The sequence below is a fragment of the Arachis stenosperma genome, chromosome 10 (assembly GCF_014773155.1).
Source record: "Arachis stenosperma cultivar V10309 chromosome 10, arast.V10309.gnm1.PFL2, whole genome shotgun sequence".
NCBI lineage: Eukaryota > Viridiplantae > Streptophyta > Magnoliopsida > Fabales > Fabaceae > Arachis > Arachis stenosperma.
In genome coordinates, this window is record NC_080386.1 from 2,634,538 (window position 1) to 2,656,027 (window position 21,490).

At 25.7% G+C, this 21,490-nt stretch overlaps 1 protein-coding gene across 1 annotated transcript; it reads right to left on the reverse strand.

Moving 5' to 3' along the window:
* Nucleotides 1-2,287: 2,287 nt before the first annotated feature.
* LOC130954621 (uncharacterized) lies at nucleotides 2,288-4,765 on the reverse strand. The gene is made up of 3 exons (XM_057881377.1): nucleotides 4,429-4,765; nucleotides 4,071-4,302; nucleotides 2,288-2,936 (listed from the first exon to the last, which is right to left on the reverse strand). The coding sequence occupies exons 1-3, from the start codon at nucleotides 4,723-4,725 to the stop codon at nucleotides 2,479-2,481; spliced, it is 987 nt and encodes a 328-aa protein (XP_057737360.1). The 5' UTR covers nucleotides 4,726-4,765; the 3' UTR covers nucleotides 2,288-2,478.
* Nucleotides 4,766-21,490: the final 16,725 nt, after the last annotated feature.

Here is a 21,490-nt window from a genome sequence, read left to right on the forward strand (position 1 = left end):
TCGTTTTCTCTCTTTAGGCGCGGTGTCCTTCCCTTCTCCGCTTCTGCGTTTGCGCGTTTGCTTCCATTCTCGTCACTATATATTAACATATTTATGTCTCTGTTGTTTTAACAAAGAACATGAAGATGTTTGTTGAAAGTTGTATGCTGATAATGAAAGAATATTTGATGTTAAAGACTTTATTTCATTGATTTTTTTAGAATGAAAGTTGTATTTTAAAATTTTATTTTATGGACTATGATTTTCTATGTTGTATTTCTGGACTTATAATTTTAGATAAGATATGTTTGTGTGTTTGTAATAATATTTTGTAATTTGTTTTTTGGTTTTCTTTTATATTTTTTACTATAATTTCCATATGAATGTTAAATATAGGGAGATGGGGAATGGGGCCCCGCAGGGAACAGGGATGAAACAATTATCCCCCCATGATGAAAAATGGAGCAGGGACGGGGATTAATTCTGGGGGTGGGGGACGGAGAGTAAGGAGACATCCCCCAGTGACGGATTCAGAAAATTTTGTAAGTGGGGGCGAAATATACATAATATGATAATATTTTTTATAATTATACTTTGTTATTATAAAATATAATTAGTCTTTAAATTATCTAATCAACAAATTAAAGTATTAAAATAATAATTTAAATAATAATATATAAATTAAAATTTTATTTTTTAGGTTTTATATTTTGAAAAAATTAAATAATATTTTATTCTCAATACAATCAAATGTCTTTCTTTTTATATATGTCATTAAATAATCATTTAAAAATTCATCTTTCATACGATTACGAAATTGATTCTTTATATTATTCATATTTAAAAAAAAAATTTCAACCGATGTTATAAAAAAAAAACTAAAAACTTAAAAAAACACCAATGAATAAACAGTATTATTTTGATTTCTTATATTATTATTATTATTATTATTATTATTATTATTATTATTATTATTTAACCATTTTTTATTTAATAGTCAATATAAAATTAATATTTTTATTAATCATTTTTAATTTAATATTAAAATCAATTTAATAAGATAGTTTATTTAATTTGAAATTAATTTAACAGAATAATTTTATATATTTATAATCAAATCTAATAAAATATTAGGTTGAATTCTATTAACTATCAAATATTTAGATTAAATGGATATGCCATTTGTTAAATATTAAAAGATTTTTTGTCACTTTTAATAAATATAATATTTATTAGTTATTTTTATCACAATTTTTAAATAATTTAACAATTATTTTGTCTGCGTCTAAATCTTTTAGATATCAAATTGATAATTACTTATATTTTGAACAAATAATCAAATATATATAATATATATACACGGCATAACAATGAGATTCATTAAGTATATAAACATATTTTTTCAAATTTTAAATTTATTTATTAGTCACAATTATAAAATAACAAATTTATAATTATTTCACTCTTTCTTTTTAAAAGTTATTATAACAAATTTATTTGAATTTTAAATTACTATTTGTTTTTTGATCACTAAAGTTAATGAATAAAGTTCACCTATAATGAGATCAAATTTAATTATATAAGGAGGATAAATAAATTTTATTATTATATATTAATTAACAAATTTTTAAATTTTATTGGACACTTACCCCTATTTCCTTTAACATGAATCCATCCCTGCATCTCGCGCTTCGCCCCTGCCCCCATTGACATCCCTAAAGCTAACCCTTCAAGTATACCCATTTAAAAAATAGGGATTGCCAGTTAGGTAAGGCTAACTTACCATGGCAAATAACACAATCTAATTTAAGTGGCTGCTTATTCGGTGATATATCATATATTATTAAACTATTTTTTTACTTTAATTCATAACAACAATAAAAAAATTTTATGGCTCACAAATTCAACCCAATAAAATACATAAATTTAGTTATAATTTTAGTCTTTATTATTTTATCTTAGTTTATCTTTAATTATTCTTATCTTATCTTTATTTACTCTTATATTTCTGCACGTCACAACAAAGAAAATTGAAAGCGGAAACTAGGAAGAATGGCAACGCCGTCTAAAAATTTTTTTCTATTTAACTTGGGATGTTTTTTTCATTTAATTTGGTCTTCACGTTGATAAAACCGTTACAAGTTTAAAATTTTATTTTTAACAATTTATTTTTTTTTAAAAACGATTACAAATTTAAAATTCTATTTTTAAAAATTAAAAATTTTATTTTTTAATAATTTTAAAAATTTGTTCAAATTGGCTAATACCGAATTGGTTTGGTTAACTAAGGAGATTGGCTAGTTAATTAAGTGACAATAACATTTCAGCGCAACCGTAATTAGAACTGCGCATATATATTATTTTTTACATAAAACATGCATGTGCATGGGACATTTCACATTTGTGAAGCACTCGGAAAGGGTTAACAAATAAGAAAAAGAAAAAAGGGGGGTAAAAATGCAAACTCTTCATTCTCCCCCTTAATAATAAGATACAATGTTACAAAACCTCAACCGCTGTACAATGCATAGTGGATAGCTTGTCCAACAAATCAACCGTTAACATGGAAGCTCTTGGCTTTGGCTTTGGAATAATCCTGTGAGATTGTTGAGAATATCCCATTGATGATGCTGATAATAAAGGGGTTGTTGAAGTGTTCCTTTCACATGGACCTAACCACTTAGCTTGCATGTATCTATGCTTTCTCCATGGCCCCATGTGCATTTTCTTTTCTTTCATGCACCTTTTTGCAGCCATGCATAAGATCTTGATCAAGTTCGTTAGTCTCTCCACCTTCCCCACAAACACTTCCGGGAGCCGCCGCACCAGGCGGTTATAGTCCTCGCTTCCCCTCGCCATCTCGAACTCCGCCCGGAAGTTTAGTTCTATCATCACTCTTATTACCTCCCCTTTCTTTGAGCTTGTAGTGTCTATCACATCCAAAAACTTGTGTTCACCTGCACACAGTTTATTAAGTATAAAGTTTAATTAATAGTTTAATTAAAAGTGGTCAATATTTTTTATGAAGGGGTTAGTGACAACAACAACCAATATCTAATTCAAATGACAAGACGTTCTTATCCAGATCAATTTTCTAAGTAACTTTTTTATCCCTAACTCACTTTTCAATTGTGCACCTACCATTCAATATTCTTATGATTTACACTTTAATACTCCCTCTAGCTAGGTGCAATCTTATGAAAATAACTCTACAGCTAAAGTGTAGAGTTAATTAATAATCTAGTGAGGATTTTGAAAAGGGTAATTTAACACTTTTCAGGTGAAAACAAAATACATGGAATATAATAATTTAATATATGGTGAATATTCATCAATATTTTTATCTAAATATTAATAATTAAATAATTTAACATAATACTTATCAATATTTTAATTATTATTTTCATATCAGTACCTTGATATATAATTTATCGGTTTCTTTAATAATATCCGTCTTAGATAAAAATAAAAATATTAAAAAAAACTGATTTATATATTTGTGTTGTCGCTGTATTTTTAGTTTTAAAATACTTGGCAAAGAAACAAAGTAATATCAATTATCTGTATTTGTGACTGTAATGTTTGCACATGTCTTTGTATCAATGATGTATTTGATGCATTATTCTTGAAATTAATCTATTCAACTAGTTAATACATGCATCACAAAACGAAAATAATCAAAGGAAAAAAAAAAAAAAAAACAAGACAATAAGAAGAATATTTGCCTATTTGGTTTCAATCTAATCTTAGACCCACCCTAAAGATTTTTTTCTATTAAGAGAGGCGAACAAGTCAAACAAAACATAATAAGGAAACAACTCCACTAAAAAACTAATTAGTGTCAACTAGATCCAACTAGTAATTAAATTAATTTTTTTAAACATATTTTTAAAAAATATAAGAAAATTAAAAATTAACAAAATTATCTAATCCTAATTCCTAATAATAACAAACATCCAAATTTATTGTTAGACTATTTTAGAAATTAAATTAAAATGAAGTTAACTTATCTTGACTTATGACCTACTTGGTTTCCATACTTTTTCATAAGGAAAAAAGAATGAGCAACTTGGAAGACAAAATTGACAAACCTGAAGGAATGTCTGGTGAGCTTCTCCATTTGGTTTTACAGATGGCACTATCAAAACCTGCTTTCTGAAGCCGCCTTGAAACTTCCCTCATCAAGCAGCTCCGGCACGAGGTGGCCGCCGCCATCTCTCTCCCGCAGCAGCAGACGCTCTCTTCACTTTGTATTTCTTGAAGCGCTTCTTTGGTTGCATGCCTAATCCTTGACTCCAAAGAACTTGTTCTGCATACATTTGCCTAAAACCAAAAATTCTACCTCATTTAATCGCCGTCATAAATATAAATCACTCGTACCAAAAACTTAAGCTGACAGAAAAAAAAACAGCATGAATAATTATATCTTTAATTTAATTGGTTAATTACCTGCAAAATCTGGTGTTGGTTGTCCCAAAAAGTTCTATTATCCTCAAGGTTACAAGTATCATCATCATTATCTTGATCATCATCATGATGTTGATCTAACTCGATTTCATTAGAGTCATCACTACTGCAAGCACTATAGATGTTTGCATCATCAAGAAACTCGAATTCAACGTCACCAACAACACAACTTGTCTCATGTTGAGGTTGTTCAACCACGTAGCTGAGCTCGAGGGTTTTTACCCTGCGACGACTCGACAGGAACCTCGTTACTCTACCACCCATGGTTGTTCCACCCATGCTGAGTCACTCACTAACTCGCCCCCTAATTTTTCTCTCTTTAAACTTGGTTTGGATGATGTTGTAATTTCCAAATGCATTTTATACCGAAATTGTGGCTCAATTGGGCCCACCACAGGCCCAACTATTGGGCACTAATCGCCGCGCACATGTGGGTAAATTCTGGATGCCTACGTGGCGTTTTTTAAGTGGTTGGTTCAGATCTGACCAGTCGTGTGACTCGAGTGGAAGTTGGGCCAGACAGCGAGGATCCACGTAGGTGAGGTCCAATAATTTCTCTTCACCCCAACCATATGGATATACTCGAATATTCATCGGGTATTTTATAGGAAAACAATTATAATCGTATTATATAGTATGTAGTAACCAAAAATGAAAAACGGAATAATTATCAAGCGAGATTTGAAGAAGAAAAATATCTACTGTACATATATTCGTATAATCAATCTCAAGTATTAGATTCTGTATTCGTATAAGCATGATTCTAATACTCGAATATATTTTTTAATAAACACATTTGAATTTAGGGTATTAAAATTATGTATTCTACCATCAAACCCCAACCATCCGAATATGCTCGAATATCCTAATTTCTTAACAAAGTTAATTATCAAACAATATATACAGAAATAACGTTAAGAAGAAATGTTGATGTCCTGAAGCAAATACAATACATAAGCCGAGGTGAGAAATTTAAAGAGGTAACAATTATTTTAAAAGACAATGAAATTTTTGATAAAAAAAATATCAATTTGGTTTTTGAATTTTATTTTTATAAAATGAATTAGTTTTTGTGTCAAAAAAAGTCAGTGTTTTTTTGTATAGAGACTAATTAGTTCTAAAAAAAATATCAGATTAGGTGTTTTTTTTCTTGAACGTCTCGTTGTTCTTTTGAGATAATTGTCAAGAATCGTTCGATAGAGTATTCACTCAAATTTAAATAATGATAGAAAATCAGGTGGAGTCGATTTCATGTGAAATTAATAGCTGATAGTGGTTAGATAATTTGACTGATTTGACTAAATTTTTATCTAATAACTTTCAATTATCAACTTTACGTGAAGTCGACTACACTTGAATTTTTACCTTAAATAATAATTATATGAAATTTTGTTGATTGGAAATTAGAATGAGTGAGTCGAGGCAATGATGAGATGCAACGTTGCAAGATCAAGGGCGTTGAGTAACGAAGCTTATCCGATAGGGAGGTAGGTGGGGCCAGTGTGTCCGCTACCAAAATTAGATTTTGGAAGAAAGTGAATTGAAGTGAATTACGCGGCTTATTGTGGGTGGTTTTGTTTCCAATGATTCCCCCACCCATTGGAATTCATCTTCATTATTAAAACTTCAGGGCCCAAATTTAGGGGCTTCTTTGTAATTTACCCCCCTTTCAATAATTTTGGTGTTCCCCGGCCGCGTCATAAAAGAGCATAATTGGATGAATATGCCTTCTAAAAAATAATCATTTTAAATTTCTTTTTTTATTCTAAGCTCATGTTGTTGGCTGATGTTTTTACGTGACGGGTAAAAAACTAAAAGTATTTATAATTCTATTAACCAAGGTGGCAAGGTCCCACTATCTTCCATCACCAACAAATAATTAACGAATGTCTATAATTACAAACTGAATATGAATAGAAACAATGAGAAAATATGTGCATTCATTAGCACATGTTCATGCAGCTCATCAACATTAATAAGTTTGGAAACCATAAAGGAATGGAATTTAGCTTAAAAAATTGTACCCCACTAAGGAAAAAAAAAAAGACATTTTCCCACAAAAGAAAAATACCCAAAAAGGGAAATGAGACCAAATGGGGCTACCAAATTAATGAGAAGAAAAAAAAAGAAAAGAAGGAGGAGGTGGAGTATAACAAGCAGAAAGAATATTTTTTGATAAACAGTAGAATTTTAAATAATTACTTTCATTATATTATTAAATTTGAACTTGTTGCTCTGTCTTTCTCATTTTACTTCTTGTTATTTATACTGTCAATTTTTTTAATTCATCACTAATTATAAATTTCACATTTTTCAAAAATATAGTATCTAAATGAAATCAGTATCCTTTGTTTAATTTATTTTACCTTTTTGTCCTTTTTCTATTTGATATAAATTTAAAATGATTTTATTAATTAGAACTAAATCTAGAGGTGCATGCATTTATGTTTTGTGAAGAAGGAAATGGGCACGAATGGGAGTGTCATCTTCATTGAATGGTGCTGAAAGTGAACAGCTGAAGGCTGACGCGGCAAATTTTGATGAAGAGAACGTGCCTGATAGGGTCGGGGCCTGGACATGAAGAGTGGTGGTTGTGGAGAGACATCACACTTAGGTGTAATTCAAATCATGATTTATGACATGATCCATGTCATTTGAAAATGGTGGAAATTCAGATGTGGTAAACGTCCGGTGATAGGTAAGAGTAGTTAGATGTTTAATTAATGAGTAATTTTTTATATATAAGTGATTTTTTATACAAATCATACAAGTCATTTATAAACACGTTGTTTTACATTTTTTTTGTACCTCTTTTTCTTCTTTTTTCTCTTGTCTCTTTTTCTTCTCTTTCTCCCTCTTTTTTTATTGAAATTTTTTCTCTTCTTTTCGTTTTCTCTTTTTTCTTCATCAAAATCACTAGAAAAAACGAAGAAATATTATTCAAGGTACGTTTCTTACCTTCTCTTTCTCTTTCTTCTTCTTCTTGCTACACGTTCTTCTTTCTCTTCCTGTTCTTCTTCTTCATTTACGTGCTTTTCTCTTTGTTTTCTTTCTTAGTTATTTTCGGTTTCCATTGTTTTTTGATATCAAGCTCTGAAATCATTTTTGAAGAAGAAGCAGCAGCAGAAGATGAGGAGAAAAAAGAGAAAGAGTTCTGAATTATGCATAAGGTGTACTTCAACGAATTTTGGGTGTATTTCTTAAATTCTTTGGGTGTATTTTTGTAATCCTTTGGGTGTATTTCTATAATTCTTTGGGTGTATTGATTTCAAGAAAAAATATACTGTCTCTCCCTATATTGGGTGTATTTCTTAAATCTTTTGGGTGTATTTCTGTAATCATTTGGGTTTATTTCTGTAACTGTTTGGGTGTATTTTTGTAATCCTTTGGATGTATTTCTATAATCGTTTGGGTGTATTTTTGTAATCGTTCGAGTGTATTTCTGAAGTTCCATCATCTTCAAAACAATTTCAAAACTTGATTTTAGAAATCATGAAAATCGAAAAAAAACAGAAGGAGATCGAAGGCAAAGAGAGAGCGCTTTTCCATACAAATCATACAAGTCATTTATATTTACTCTTCTTACAGGCCCAACTTGCTTCTTCTTCTGTAACGCGCGTGTTAGGCCCAACTTGTAAGACTTGTAAACAAAAATGACTTGTATGTGTAGCACTCCTCTTAATTAATTTGACTAAATTTTTTTCTAACAGCTCTCAACTATCAATTTTACGTGAAGTCGACTGCACCTGAATTTTTACTTTTAAAAATACATTTTAATTTTGATACAAAATCATTTTACACGTGTATTCATAAAATTATGAAAGAATAAGAAAAGAAAAATAAAAAGTGTACTTTGTATTTTTTGATCAATTGTTGATTGATTGAATTAAATTGTATTGTAAATTATAAAAATAAAACTAAATATATACAGAGTATTGACCTATAAAAGATAAAAATAAATAAAGATAAGATAAGATAAGATAATAAAATTAAATTTATGTATTTTGTTGGCCTGAATTTGTGGACCACAAGACTTTTTTATTATTATCGTGTGCTAAAGTGGAACAATAATTTAATATATTCAATTATATAATGTGATATTAATAAAAATAATTATATTTTATATTAATTACATGAATGATTATTAAAAAAATATTTATAATTATACAATTATATAAAATATTTTATATTTTTAATACATTAAATTTTTGTTACATATTAACAAGTAAAAGAAAATAAAAGGGAAGAAAAAAGGGGCCGGAAAAAGTTAGAGTAAACTTAAGTGAAAGAAAGTTAGCTTTTAATTATTTTATAATAAAAAAAGATCTCATTATTTTATTTAAACCTAAGCAAAGTAAGAGAGGCTTTATATAAGATTACATCTCCATCCAAAATTTTCCCCACAAATTGTTAGCTAGAAAAAGAGTAGCAGTGTAGGCGAGCTAGCTTAATCCATTCTTTGTGTTTTATTGGAATTGGGACTAGGATTAGCTAGGTTTTGAAGAATTGAAGTCTAAATTAAATTAAAAAATGGTGCGTGTGTATACTTTAGCCAAATATTATTGGCCACACATTGCTATCTTTTTTGAGTTTCCACTTAGGCTTCTAACTAGCCTTTAATTTAAGACATGTTAAATTGAATTTACTTTTCCAAATAAAAAATTAATAAAGTGATAAAACTTTTATCATATATAAATTTTATTATTTTAATTTAAAAATAATTAATATCTTACTTTATTATTTTATTCTTTTTTATTTTAAAGATCTTGATCTTATTTAATTAGCACAATGTCTATGAACTTGAAATGCCTTTTAAAAGTTGGTGATGATGTTAAAATAGGCACTTCACTTATTTCAGAAATTAAGGCATGAGTCCATTGATTTGCAAATCTTATTTTCAATTCAATCATTACAAAATTTATTTCAAAATGTCATGCATATAAGTAATTTATTTTTATAGTATATCCGATCATTTAATTTTGGTAACCATCTCAGTATTATGCTCATTGAAAATGAATTTTTATAAAAGAATGGATACATTTATTAAATTTTAAAATATATTAAATGCTTTTTTGTCATTAATAATTTTTATGATTATTTTTATTAGTAGTTAATATATTAAATATGCCTAAATTTTTTGTTTTATTTTTTACAGTAGTCTCCAATTTAATAGGTCAATAATTAATGTATTATGAATTTAAATTTTATTTAAAATTTTATCGTTAATTAATCAATTATTATATATATAAGACAAAATTCGAAATTTCAATATTTATTTCAGAGAATTAGTGAGATGTACGTAGAGTTTCTAATAGAACTATCTATCTATCTTTTGGTATATTATACAGAATTACGCAAGTCAATTGGTTAAGTGAGTTCCTAAATTGCATAACGATTTTAAAATAATAATTACAAGATTTGAGTTTCTAATTCATTGTAAAGTTGGACCCATCCAGATATTCCATTATTTATAATTTATGCATAAAAAACACATTTTAATCCAAAGAGAAAAGAATTTAATTTCCTGTTGTGAACAATGGCTAGTTTTGAGGCCGCATACATTCATGATTTTCCATCAATCAATAATCATCCATTGATGTTTTTTTCTCTCTCCTCCTTCCGATTGCATGTGTTAAAATAAAGAGAGTAAAGTCCATAAATTAACTAAAGAACAAAAAGAAGAAAAAACGTATAAAAATTGATTGACGAAGACTTACCAATTGTTTGCAACTGTAGCAGCAGTATGAGATTCGACACGTTGGTCACCCTATTTGTTTTCTCTAATCCAAATCACCAAATGCGACAACAATAATAATAACAACGACCAAAAAAGAGGGGAATATATATATACGGGGACCAGAGTTAGAAGTTGTTATTAATTATGTCCTATTTTTTATAATAAATTTTAAATATTTCATAATTATTTTTAGATTGAAAAAGTATATAGAACCAAAAAGTTGTTAGTCAAAAACTAAATAAAAACACATTAATTTATATTTTATTCTATTAGAGATATAACCATTAGTGTTAACTTTTCCTATCAGTTTAAGTTTTTGGAATGAGTGGTTTCATGACACATTTTTAATTAATTAATTTTTTTTATTTACAATATTTATTATTAATTGCTATTTAATTAAAATTAACTTTTGAATAATATCTTTCCAAAACTACTTCTAGGATCACGGCGTAGAATTAAGCTCGTTTCTTCACATCTCACACTCGAAGTTTTTTGAGTGTTACGCTAATTCCAAAAATTCAAAAAATATATAAAAAACATTCATAGAGTATGAAAAGTCTGATACTTAATAAAAAATATTCTAATGTCTAATATAAATACCATTCACGTAAAAGTTTTAGATTCACCTAAAGACATTTAGTTGGTACCTTCTTGATTTCCTAGTATTGTTGAGATAGATAAGTTAAACAAAAAATTTTAGACACGTAATTATTACCAAATTGTATATCCATCAGTATATGGTATTTCACATCGCCATGAGTAGGTCTTGGAAAGTTGAGATAAACTTATAATGTCAAAATATATAAAATTATACATGTAAATAAAAAATATATATTATAACTAATTTTTGCTAAAGTACTTATTTTAATAGTAATTAATCTGTGATGCGGACGTGCGTGACAATGTAACTTGGAAGTCAAATGTAATAGTGTGAGTATTATTGGAATAAATTAAAGGTGAATGAATAGTGAAAAAGTGGAGTAGAGGTGCATGATTATCCCATGTATTATTGCAATTAAGATAACCAGAGGCATCAACATCAACATTATCAACACCTCCATGGATTTTTACTGTGTTTTCATGGTGTTATTGTGACAGGAAATGACAGAGATATTTTTCTTGTGTTGTTGTATTTGTACTTCATTTTTTTGTTTGCTGTGTTTGACTGTTACTATATGCTTCATTCTGGTGTGTCAAACTCTTTGTTTTAAAAATTTTTTATATGAACCAATGAAACAATAAATTAAAATTATTGTTACCAGATCTAGCAAGTGAATTAGGTCTATGTCCTTAATTAGGTAATGCAATTAAGGCTATACGCACGGTTGCTTCATGAATCAAATTAAAGAGACTATTTTGGGAAGTTTGGTAAAATAATGAGATAATAATAAAAAAAGGCACAAATCCTAATCATTCATCATTAATATTTTTTTCTCAAACAATTTTTTTAAGTATGTTTAATTTTTATATAGACATTTTTTTATTTATCTTATATTATTTTTTTTAGTTTTTGAGATTTACAAAAAAATCAAATTCTAAATCAATCACGAATCTAAAAAATTCTGACAATAAGAACAAAATATATATAATATCATAATAATTTAGGTTTAACTAATATGTGTCCTAAAGACACAAGACAAACTTAGTATTAGTGAAAGGTTTTAAATTTTTTCATTTAATAACTGTAAAATAAATATATTAAAAACTTAAGTTTTTGTATTTACAACAAAAATATTCTCAATTTGTAATCTTAATATGTATCTTTAGGACACAAGATAAATAAAATCTAATAATTTTTATAATAAAAATATTATATTGCATAAAAATCAGTTATAAAATTGTTCATTAACCATTATGTATTTGTGTATAAATATATTTATTATTTAATTTATTTTCAATATGTATTATATACGAATAGTTATTTTTTATGTATATATAGCATAATTATTGTTATAATTATATTTTGTTATTGTAAAATATGATTAGTCTTCAAAATATATAATTTAAAAATTAAAACACCAAAATAATAATTTAAATAATAATGTATAATTTATAATTTTATTTTTTAGGTTTCATATTTTAAAAAAAAAGTTGAGTAACTTTTTTTAATAATACAATTGAAATGTCTCTTTTATATATATATATATAATATATGACTAAACAGTTATTTAAAAATTTACTTCTCATACAATTATAAACTAACTCTCAGTTACATTCATAGTTAAAAAATTCTTTCAATTAATATAGTTGTTACAGGAAAAATTAAAACTAATTTTAAAAAAAGATAAATAATATATTTTGATGAGTTTATTTTTAAGAAAGAATACTAACCTTATTTAAATTGAGAATTGATCATTTTAATAAATATTTAATATATAATTCTTAAACTGACTATTTAATATCAAAAGTTGAATAAAAAAAATTATTGTAAAATTAAATTTAATAATTTAATAAAAATAAATAAATATTATTATCATATACTACTCAAAAAAATTTTAAATTATAGTGAAAATACAATCCATCCCTACTCTAAATTATTTGAATATAAAATTCTGATAATACGTCATAAAATAATTTTATAATAGTGAACAGCTGTAAACTTTGTATGGCTATATGTATACATGGAAGATCCAAATCAAAGATTTATACATCAATTTTGTATATTATATAGACGTGGAACATGTGTTTCTGCATGTGCCTATATCTATCTTATCCCATCATATATACAAGCTCAATTGAATATGTATATATATATGACGAATACATGTTTTATATACAGTTAACTTTAGTACTCTTTAAAAATTAGAGAGTAAATTATTTATTTTTAATTAAGTAATTTATCCTCTATATATTAACAAAATTTTCAGTGAGGTACATAGCGGACCAAAATCAAAATGATTCATAAAGGCATATATAAACCTTTAAAAAGATATTTATCGACCACTAATTAATTCATCAAATAATTTCTGATAGCTAGTATAATTAATGGAGGATTTATATCCATATACTTTGTAAGATATATTCTAATTATTCACATTAGTGTGTCAGATCAATCTTTTTTTTACACATTATAAATGAGATATATATACCACATACATTGAAGCTGTTCAATTATTTTCAGCATCGTCGATGATTTAAATTTTGACCCATATAACAACAATATGGCAACGTGTTAATAAGATCTTTACTAATTAAGGTGGATTTTTTTTCTACAATAATATGATAATTAGTTTTCATTGAAAAGATGTTTGTATTGATCATTATCATTTAATTAAAAGGTTATTAATATACAATAGAGGCATATATATATAAAATTAAGAAAATTAATTCAATCCAAGAAATTAGTTTACGCGAAGCATCCCTTTGAGATAAATTAACGTGAAAATTATATCATCACAAGCAATAAAAATATACTTGATTATCCATTAATTTATTAGATTAATATGGTGTTATCCATGGCAATGAGTAATTGAGCAGTGGTTTGTTCAACGTTAACATCAATCACCATAATGCCACCCTACATGCATCATTGAGTATGGAATAAAATTTATTATGATTAATAATATTATAGAAAAGTCTAGAGGTTCAGCAATAATTTTATTAAAATTTAGTCAGTATTTAATCAGTAAAAGTAAAGTGAATAATTTTATACTTTTAGATAAAATCTTATACCATTAAAATTATTAATGATAACTAATTGATGGTTACAAATCACAAAATTTGTTGGCCCTTAGCACTCCTCTAATATTATTATAACATTTATAATATGGATGTTTATTATATTTAATGAGTTATTTATAGAAATTAATAAATTAATTATTGGAGTTATAAATTTATTATATTATTTATAATGATAAGATATAATAAATACTCGATATAGATTTAATATCTTTGTAGGTTACAAATTTGGTTAGATATTATTAATTTCTAATTATTGTCATTGTTAATTTTGCACCCTAGTTTTTTAAAATTTTGTCAAGTAAGCAATATTACTGATATAACATTAGTAAAAGAAGAAAAATATCTTAAAAATAATGTGAATAAACTTCTGCATCTACTTTTATATATTAAGAATAGATTGTTAAACACAAAACTCAAAAGGATGAGTCGCCCTCCTAATCGTTGCATTCATTTAAACAAAAAAAGTTTATAATTAGGAGATGATACTCCTAGATCTTCATTTTCTCAAACCTCAGTAGTTAAATAAATTAAACTCTCCCAATTTCAGAAACTAATACAAGATTATTATTATTATTATTATTATTATTATTATTATTATTATTATTAGAGAAATATTAGAGAATTAGTAAAAGTTATTATTTTTGAACAATAATTAGTTAATAATATTAAAAATGTAAACTAAAAGTATATTATTGAATTGTTAGATTAAAAGAATTAGACTAACAATTAAACATACGGGTTAAAAACAATTAACTCTACTAGTCATATAGAGATATTCTAAAATTTTTTTATTATTATTATTATTATAAAAAAATATTATAAAATTAATAAAATTTATTATTCTTGGTCAACAGTTAATTAATAATTTAAAAAATATAAATTAAAAATATATTATTAGATTGCTAAAATAAAAAAGTTGAACCGATGACTAAAAATACGGGTTAAAAATAATCAACTCTATTGTTTATAGAGTTTATCTTATTATTATTATTATTATTATTACATCACTAACAATTTTTCTGCATTAAAATTAAAAAGATATGTTAAAGTTATTAATTAAAAATGTATATAAAAAATAAAAAAATAATTATTTTTAAATATATTTATTAAAAAATAAAAAACGTTTTCTAATAATAATAATTAACGGCACAAACTGCCAAATAATAATTCAATCAATAATTAACGTGCAATAATTCCAAGTCATAACAATAATAATATTATATGTGAGCAGCTCAAGAAAAAACTTAAGAGTACTAGATATGTTGTTTCATGAGATAATAATATGAAGATTCAAATAGCTTTCCTAATAATCAGTCAGCTGTTTATAACATTAGCTAGCATGTAATCTTGGAAATGGAAAAGTACGAGGAGCCAATGAAATATTTATACAATATGTATAATGTAAGTTTGTAGAATATTAGAGATATAATCATTAGTATTATATTTTTCCATCAACTGAAATTTTTAGGATGAGTGGTATTAGAGCGCTGAATTCAAAAGATCAAGAATTCAATCCTTAGTGAACTCCAAAATTAGTTCAATTTAGCTTCTGTGATCTATCCTATTTTTTCTCTCGGGAAAGGATAATAATATAAAGAAATTATCAATAATACTTTATAAAGATATCCGCGATTCGGAGGTTGTTGCTTGATCATCAGAGCTTAGCTTTGCATAAATGGCACACATCCCTATCAATACTTTATCATATATATATGCAAAAGAATTTAGAAGTGCACTCTTCATCCTTCCCTCTTTATTCTAACATTCTTTCTTTATGGCGTAAAAGTTACATATTATCTCAGATTTTTCGGCATGTACCAATCTCTATAAAAGAAAGGTTCGTATCACACATGTATAGCTAATTCGTTAAGAGTTACTTAATTCGGTGCACACGATTTCATTTTGGAGAGAAATGAAAACATAACCGGTTTTAATCGGTTCGAATTTATGAATTTTTGTTGAGCGGATCTGATTAAATTTGGATTAGATGGATTCGGATAATTATGTATTCGATTGAAAATAAAATTCAAATAAATTTGAAAGAAAAATTTAAAAAATTAATCTAAATACTATAAATATAGAATATTAATATTAAAAAAAGTAATATATAATAATTTTAAACTTAAATAATTATTATAAATTAAAAGACTTTAAGATTAAAAGATAAATTTTTATATATATTATTAGATTTTATTTATTTATTTAATTAATATTAAACTAATCAGATATTCGAGTGGTTAGTGATCTCAAAACCAATATCTAAATCAATTACAGTCGGGTTTGATCAAGTCTAACACGATTGTACCTGATTACCTATTACTATTAGGTCCAAAATTAATATAATTAGATCGAATTGATTTTGGACGATAAGGGTGGCGAATGGGACGAAACTCGTCGGTCTGACCTATGTAACCTACCAAAAAAGGTGGGGCAGATAAGAAATTTAAAACCGACAAACTTAAAAGTCCATCTAACCTACACCGCCTGTGGACTTTAGCATGGGTGGGGGGCGGGTTTTCCCGGCAGGCCAGATGTTTTTAACAAATTATTATGATATTATTAATTTACAAAATGATGAAGATGATAATTGAAGATGTTTTAAGTTATATTTTGAATTATATTTTATGTTTGATTGATTATAAACTTAAAGATATTTAATTATATATTTTGAAGAATGTTTGTTTTGTTTTAGATAATATTGGTTATATTATTTTGTTTCAAAAAATTTAATTTATAATTATATTTATTATGTATTTATAATTATAAAGACTTTAATATTTATAAATTTAAAAATTATAATTTTTTATATCTTTTAAAATTATAAATTTATTTAAATAATTGTAAAATTATATATTATTTAACATTTAATAATTTATAAACAAAATTAACGGACTACACACTATTAGATAGGATAAATGAAAAATTTAAGACCATATCACTAAATAAAATAGAACAATTCAATTCACTAGATGGTAAATTTTTGGCAGACGAGACAGACTTCTCCATTTTAGCGCTCTTAGTAATCGAATTGGCGAAACCTATAGACAGTTAGACACTCCTAGTATTATATCTATTACCCTTTAAGGCTCTAAACAGTTAGGCCTTTTTTTTTTGTTTTTTATTTTTTTTTGTTTTTTATTTTTTTATTTTTATTTTTTTTTTACTTGTTTCATTGCATTTGTTTCCACTTAACATAGTTAGGCCTTGCTTATACATCAACAAAATGCTCAAGCATTATTGCTTCAACATTTACCTAACAGTTTTTTGTTTTTTTCCTTAGGGACGGGGATTCTTAGCTTGTCCCTATCTGTTTGTGAAAATCATCAAATCAAAGGAATCCACATAAATAAAACGAAAAAAGAAAGCCGAAACTGAAATAATTGATATTATTTATTTATTTCTTTAAAGAAAATATTGTCGAGCTGCACAAAACTCTTCCAAGACATGCTCCCTCCAAGAACATATTTTCTCAAAATCAAAATATTTTGAGAAAAAACTCTAAACAGTTATGCTAATTACTTTAAAAAACAACAAAATTTTTAATAAAAATATATATTTTATTTTCATAAAATTGATTAATTTTTATGTCTAATATTTTCACGGTGAATTAATAGAATATACTTACGTAACGTTAAATTATTAATTTATCCATTAAGTACTAACTATAATTGATAGATTTTTTTATTGAAAATCTCATTGTCTTTGAAATAATTATCAGGAATCGTTTAAATTTTTATTATTTTTTTTATATACATTGACTAAATTTATTGTGTAAAAACAGAAAAATATTAATAATTTTTTAATTTATTCTTACTTATAAAAATTAAACGGAAGGTATATATTTTTTAATTTTTTTATTATTATTTAAAAAAATTAATAAAATATTATATTATTAGAATTATGTTAAGTTTTATGTGCAATCAATTTAAATTAAATATCATAATTCATATTTTATTATTATTAAAAGAAGTGTATATTTTATTTTATAATAGATAATAAAAAAGTTATCATAATATGTTATCTAAAATAGATAAAACAAAGGTTTAATTACTCTACTGGTCCTATAATTTCGCAAAATTTTTAATTAGGTCCTTATAATTTTTTTATTGAATCCTTGCACTAAATTCTTTTTTTTTTAATTGGTCTCTACACTTTTTTTTTATTTGGGTCTCTGCACTATTTTTTTTAGTTAGGTCCCTATAAAATTAAGCCAATTAGGCAATTACTACTAAGAGGGATCTAATTTTAAAAAAAAGTTAGTACAGGAACCAATTAAAAGGAAAAAAAAATATAAGAATCTAATTGAAAATTTTGCGAAACTATAGAGACCAGAGTAATTAAATCTAAAACAAATACAAATGTTTATATCAACTAACCATGTAGATATAACATCAAAAATTCAAATTTTAACATTTTGGAATAACTAATAATAAATAGATAAGACTGATAATAACAATTAGATGTCATTCTTATTAATATGTATCTCTTTTATTTAATTTCTATAAGTAAAATCAATTTAAAAATTACTAATATTTTTCAATTCTTACACAATAAATTTAGCTGATGTATATAAAAAGGTAACAAAAATAGAAAGAAAAAATTTTAAACTGTTTTTGACAATTATTCTGAAAGATGACGAAGTCCCCAATGAAAATCTGTCAATCCTAGTTGTCATTTAATAAACAGATCGGCTGATTAATGTGTCATGTAAGTAAGCACATTTTGTTAACTCAAAGAGAGATCATTAATGAAAGAGCTAACAAATCTCACAATGTTAAAAATTAAAAACTAAAAAAAATAGAGTAAAGGACAAACAGGTCCTGATCTTTTTTTCGCAGACAGTTCCTGACCATTAAAAAATATTTTTAAGTCCATGTCGTTCTTAAAAGTTGGACGGATCAATCCCTCCGTTAGATCTAACGGAAAAGACGGATGTGGCTCCCGTAATACTTGTCACTTATACGCGTTACCTGGCAAACTTCCCTCTCACACGTATGTGTGGCGTCGCCATGAATTCTCCACTTTGCATACTTTTTTTTCATTTCTTTCATGTCATTCTTACTTTCAAAACTTTAAATCACTCAAACAAATATATTAAGACATTGAATGGGAGAAAAGTAAATTAAATTTAGCAATTTAGGGTGCTTAGCGTTTGAAGCATCAAACATAAGTTTAGTTTTTTTTTTTAAGTTTCACTTTATAGTTTGACTATTTTTTCTTCTTCTGAACGTAAACGTCATTTTGCTCTTCAACCCAAGGTTAGCCAAAGCTAAAAATGATAGCTTTTATATTTAAATTTTTGTGTTAGATCGAAATTTATTTTTTATCTCCCAATTTTGTCCTTCATTGTTCATATGATCAATTTTGTTGCTTTTTTTTATAATATTTTTTCTCTAGTACTCTCTCATGGATATTATTATTCTTTACATAATCTTTATTTTTTTTGTTTATATATATTTTTTACCTATTATTTTTTTATAGAATAATAATAGTAAAATTATAGCATACTAAAAAAGAATACTAAGAGTACTAAAAATATCTATATAAAATATCATAAAAAATTTAGATGTATTTTCATCACTATCAAGATAACTATTTAATTTTTATTATTTTTAGTATTCTCTTTTATAATTGTAATTCTCGTAAATATTTTAGTGTAATTTTTTTTATAATATAAATTATGATCTCATTAAAAAAGATAAATTAAATAAAAAAATTAATCATAAGTAATAATATAATCATGAACGTTGGATTCTAAAATAATATTAAAAATAAGATTATTGAGAGTATTGGAATAAGAATACGATGTAAAAGAATACTAAATTAACATTTTGATGTCAAAACTCGCAATGTAAGATTATGATGATGCAAAAAATAAAAAAGAAAATAAAAGTCGACGAAAAATGTTACTAACACTTTTATCATTGTAACATTCTTTAATCATGTAGAAGCCGTATCATTCTTACTTTTCTCTCATTTGATGTCTTGATATGTTTATTTGAGTGATTTAAAGTTTTGAAGGTAAGAATGACTTGCAAGAAATAGAAAAAAAGCATGCAAAGTAGAGAATTCATAAAGAAAAGGAATTTACTAAATTCATGACGACACGTATGTGTGACAAGTATTACAGGAGCCACGTCAGATTTGTCCGTTGGGTCTGATGGAGGCATTTGAATAGAAGGACTGATCCGTCTAACTTTAAAAGACGCCAGAAATTTAAAAATATTTTTCACTGGTCAAAGACAAAAATATTTACAAAAAAAAATTAAAAATCTATTTGTCCTTTACTAAAAAAAATTGTTGAAACCTCGTGGTCCTTAGGAAAAATTGTCATGGTTGGAATAAGTATTCACTCAAATATTTTTCTTTTGGTCTAAATTAATAGAAAGTTGCAATGGGCTGCTACAGGCTTCACTCACAAGTCCAAAGGGCAGGCCTAGACTTTATGGGACTAATTTTTCTTAACATATTTTGTTGCCAAATAGCTTCAAAAAACTTCCAAAAACCGTCACGAAAATACAAAAGAAGGATTGATACCACCTAGTGGGAAGAAAAAAACCCAAGCGTTCAGAAGGAACAGTTAGTTGATAAAAAATAAGTGTCTTAAAAATATATATAATAAAGAAAAGTATAAGGAACCAAAAACTTATCAGCCAAAAACTAAATAAAACTATATTAATTTATATTAATAATTAATTAATTTTAAATTTTTTAAATTCAAAATTTTAAAAATTTTAAATTGATTAAGTAAACCTAATTAAAACCTATAAAAACCTTCCTATTTTTTCTCACATTAATCTATCCACTTATAACAATCACAAATTCGAAAAATATATAAAAGAACATCCATTTAATATGAAAAAGAAACATTCTAATACTTAATAGAAGAAACATCCATATATATTAATTCGTAAAAATTTTGAATTCATCCAAAGGTATTTGGCTGAATTTTGGCTGATATGCTTTTGGTTTCCTAGCTTTACTCATATAATAATGGATTTAGTAGTTAACTTTTGTATATACTAAATACTTTTCAATGATTAATAAGAGAGAATGACATGAAAGACGATAGCTAAACATCAAATAAAAAAATACATAATAAAAATAGATAATAGGCCGGATAGTAATAAATCATAGATTATAATTTTGGTTAAATCTTATTTGATTATTTATTTAAGTTACTCAAACTTCTTTTCCTAAAAATACTAGTTTAACATATCATATTTAGATATATACATACAAAATTTAGTGAGATTCATAAATAATTGAGAAGTGCTAGGAACCAGTAACTTTTGTAATTTATAGCCATTAAATAGTCATCAATAATATTTTTAACGATGTGAAATTTCATTCAATAGTGTAAGACTTTTCTTTTGCTGGTTACATGCTAACCAGAATTTAATAAAATTGCTGTAGCTAAACTTTTCGAAATTTAAATTAGTACAAGCATGCATGCATAGTATAGTACAGAGCAATAATGGTTTGTTGTGTTATAATAAACTTATAATACCATAATATAAATATTATTTTAATTGAATAATGGAATTTTAATTATTAAACATAATATGTTAATTAATAATTAGTCTTACCATAATTGCATACAAATTCAATGGTGCTGCAAATCTG

What these genes read in the sequence shown, in the direction of transcription:
- LOC130954621 (XM_057881377.1), bottom strand. Translation starts at nt 4,725, where the DNA reads ATGGGTGGAACAACCATGGGTGGTAGAGTAACGAGGTTCCTGTCGAGT. An exon ending in ACCAACACCAGATTTTGCAG is followed by an intron (nt 4,303 to 4,428) that starts GTAATTAACCAA and finishes TTTTGGTTTTAG; the next exon opens with GCAAATGTATGCAGAACAAG. An exon ending in CTCACCAGACATTCCTTCAG is followed by an intron (nt 2,937 to 4,070) that starts GTTTGTCAATTT and finishes AACTGTGTGCAG; the next exon opens with GTGAACACAAGTTTTTGGAT.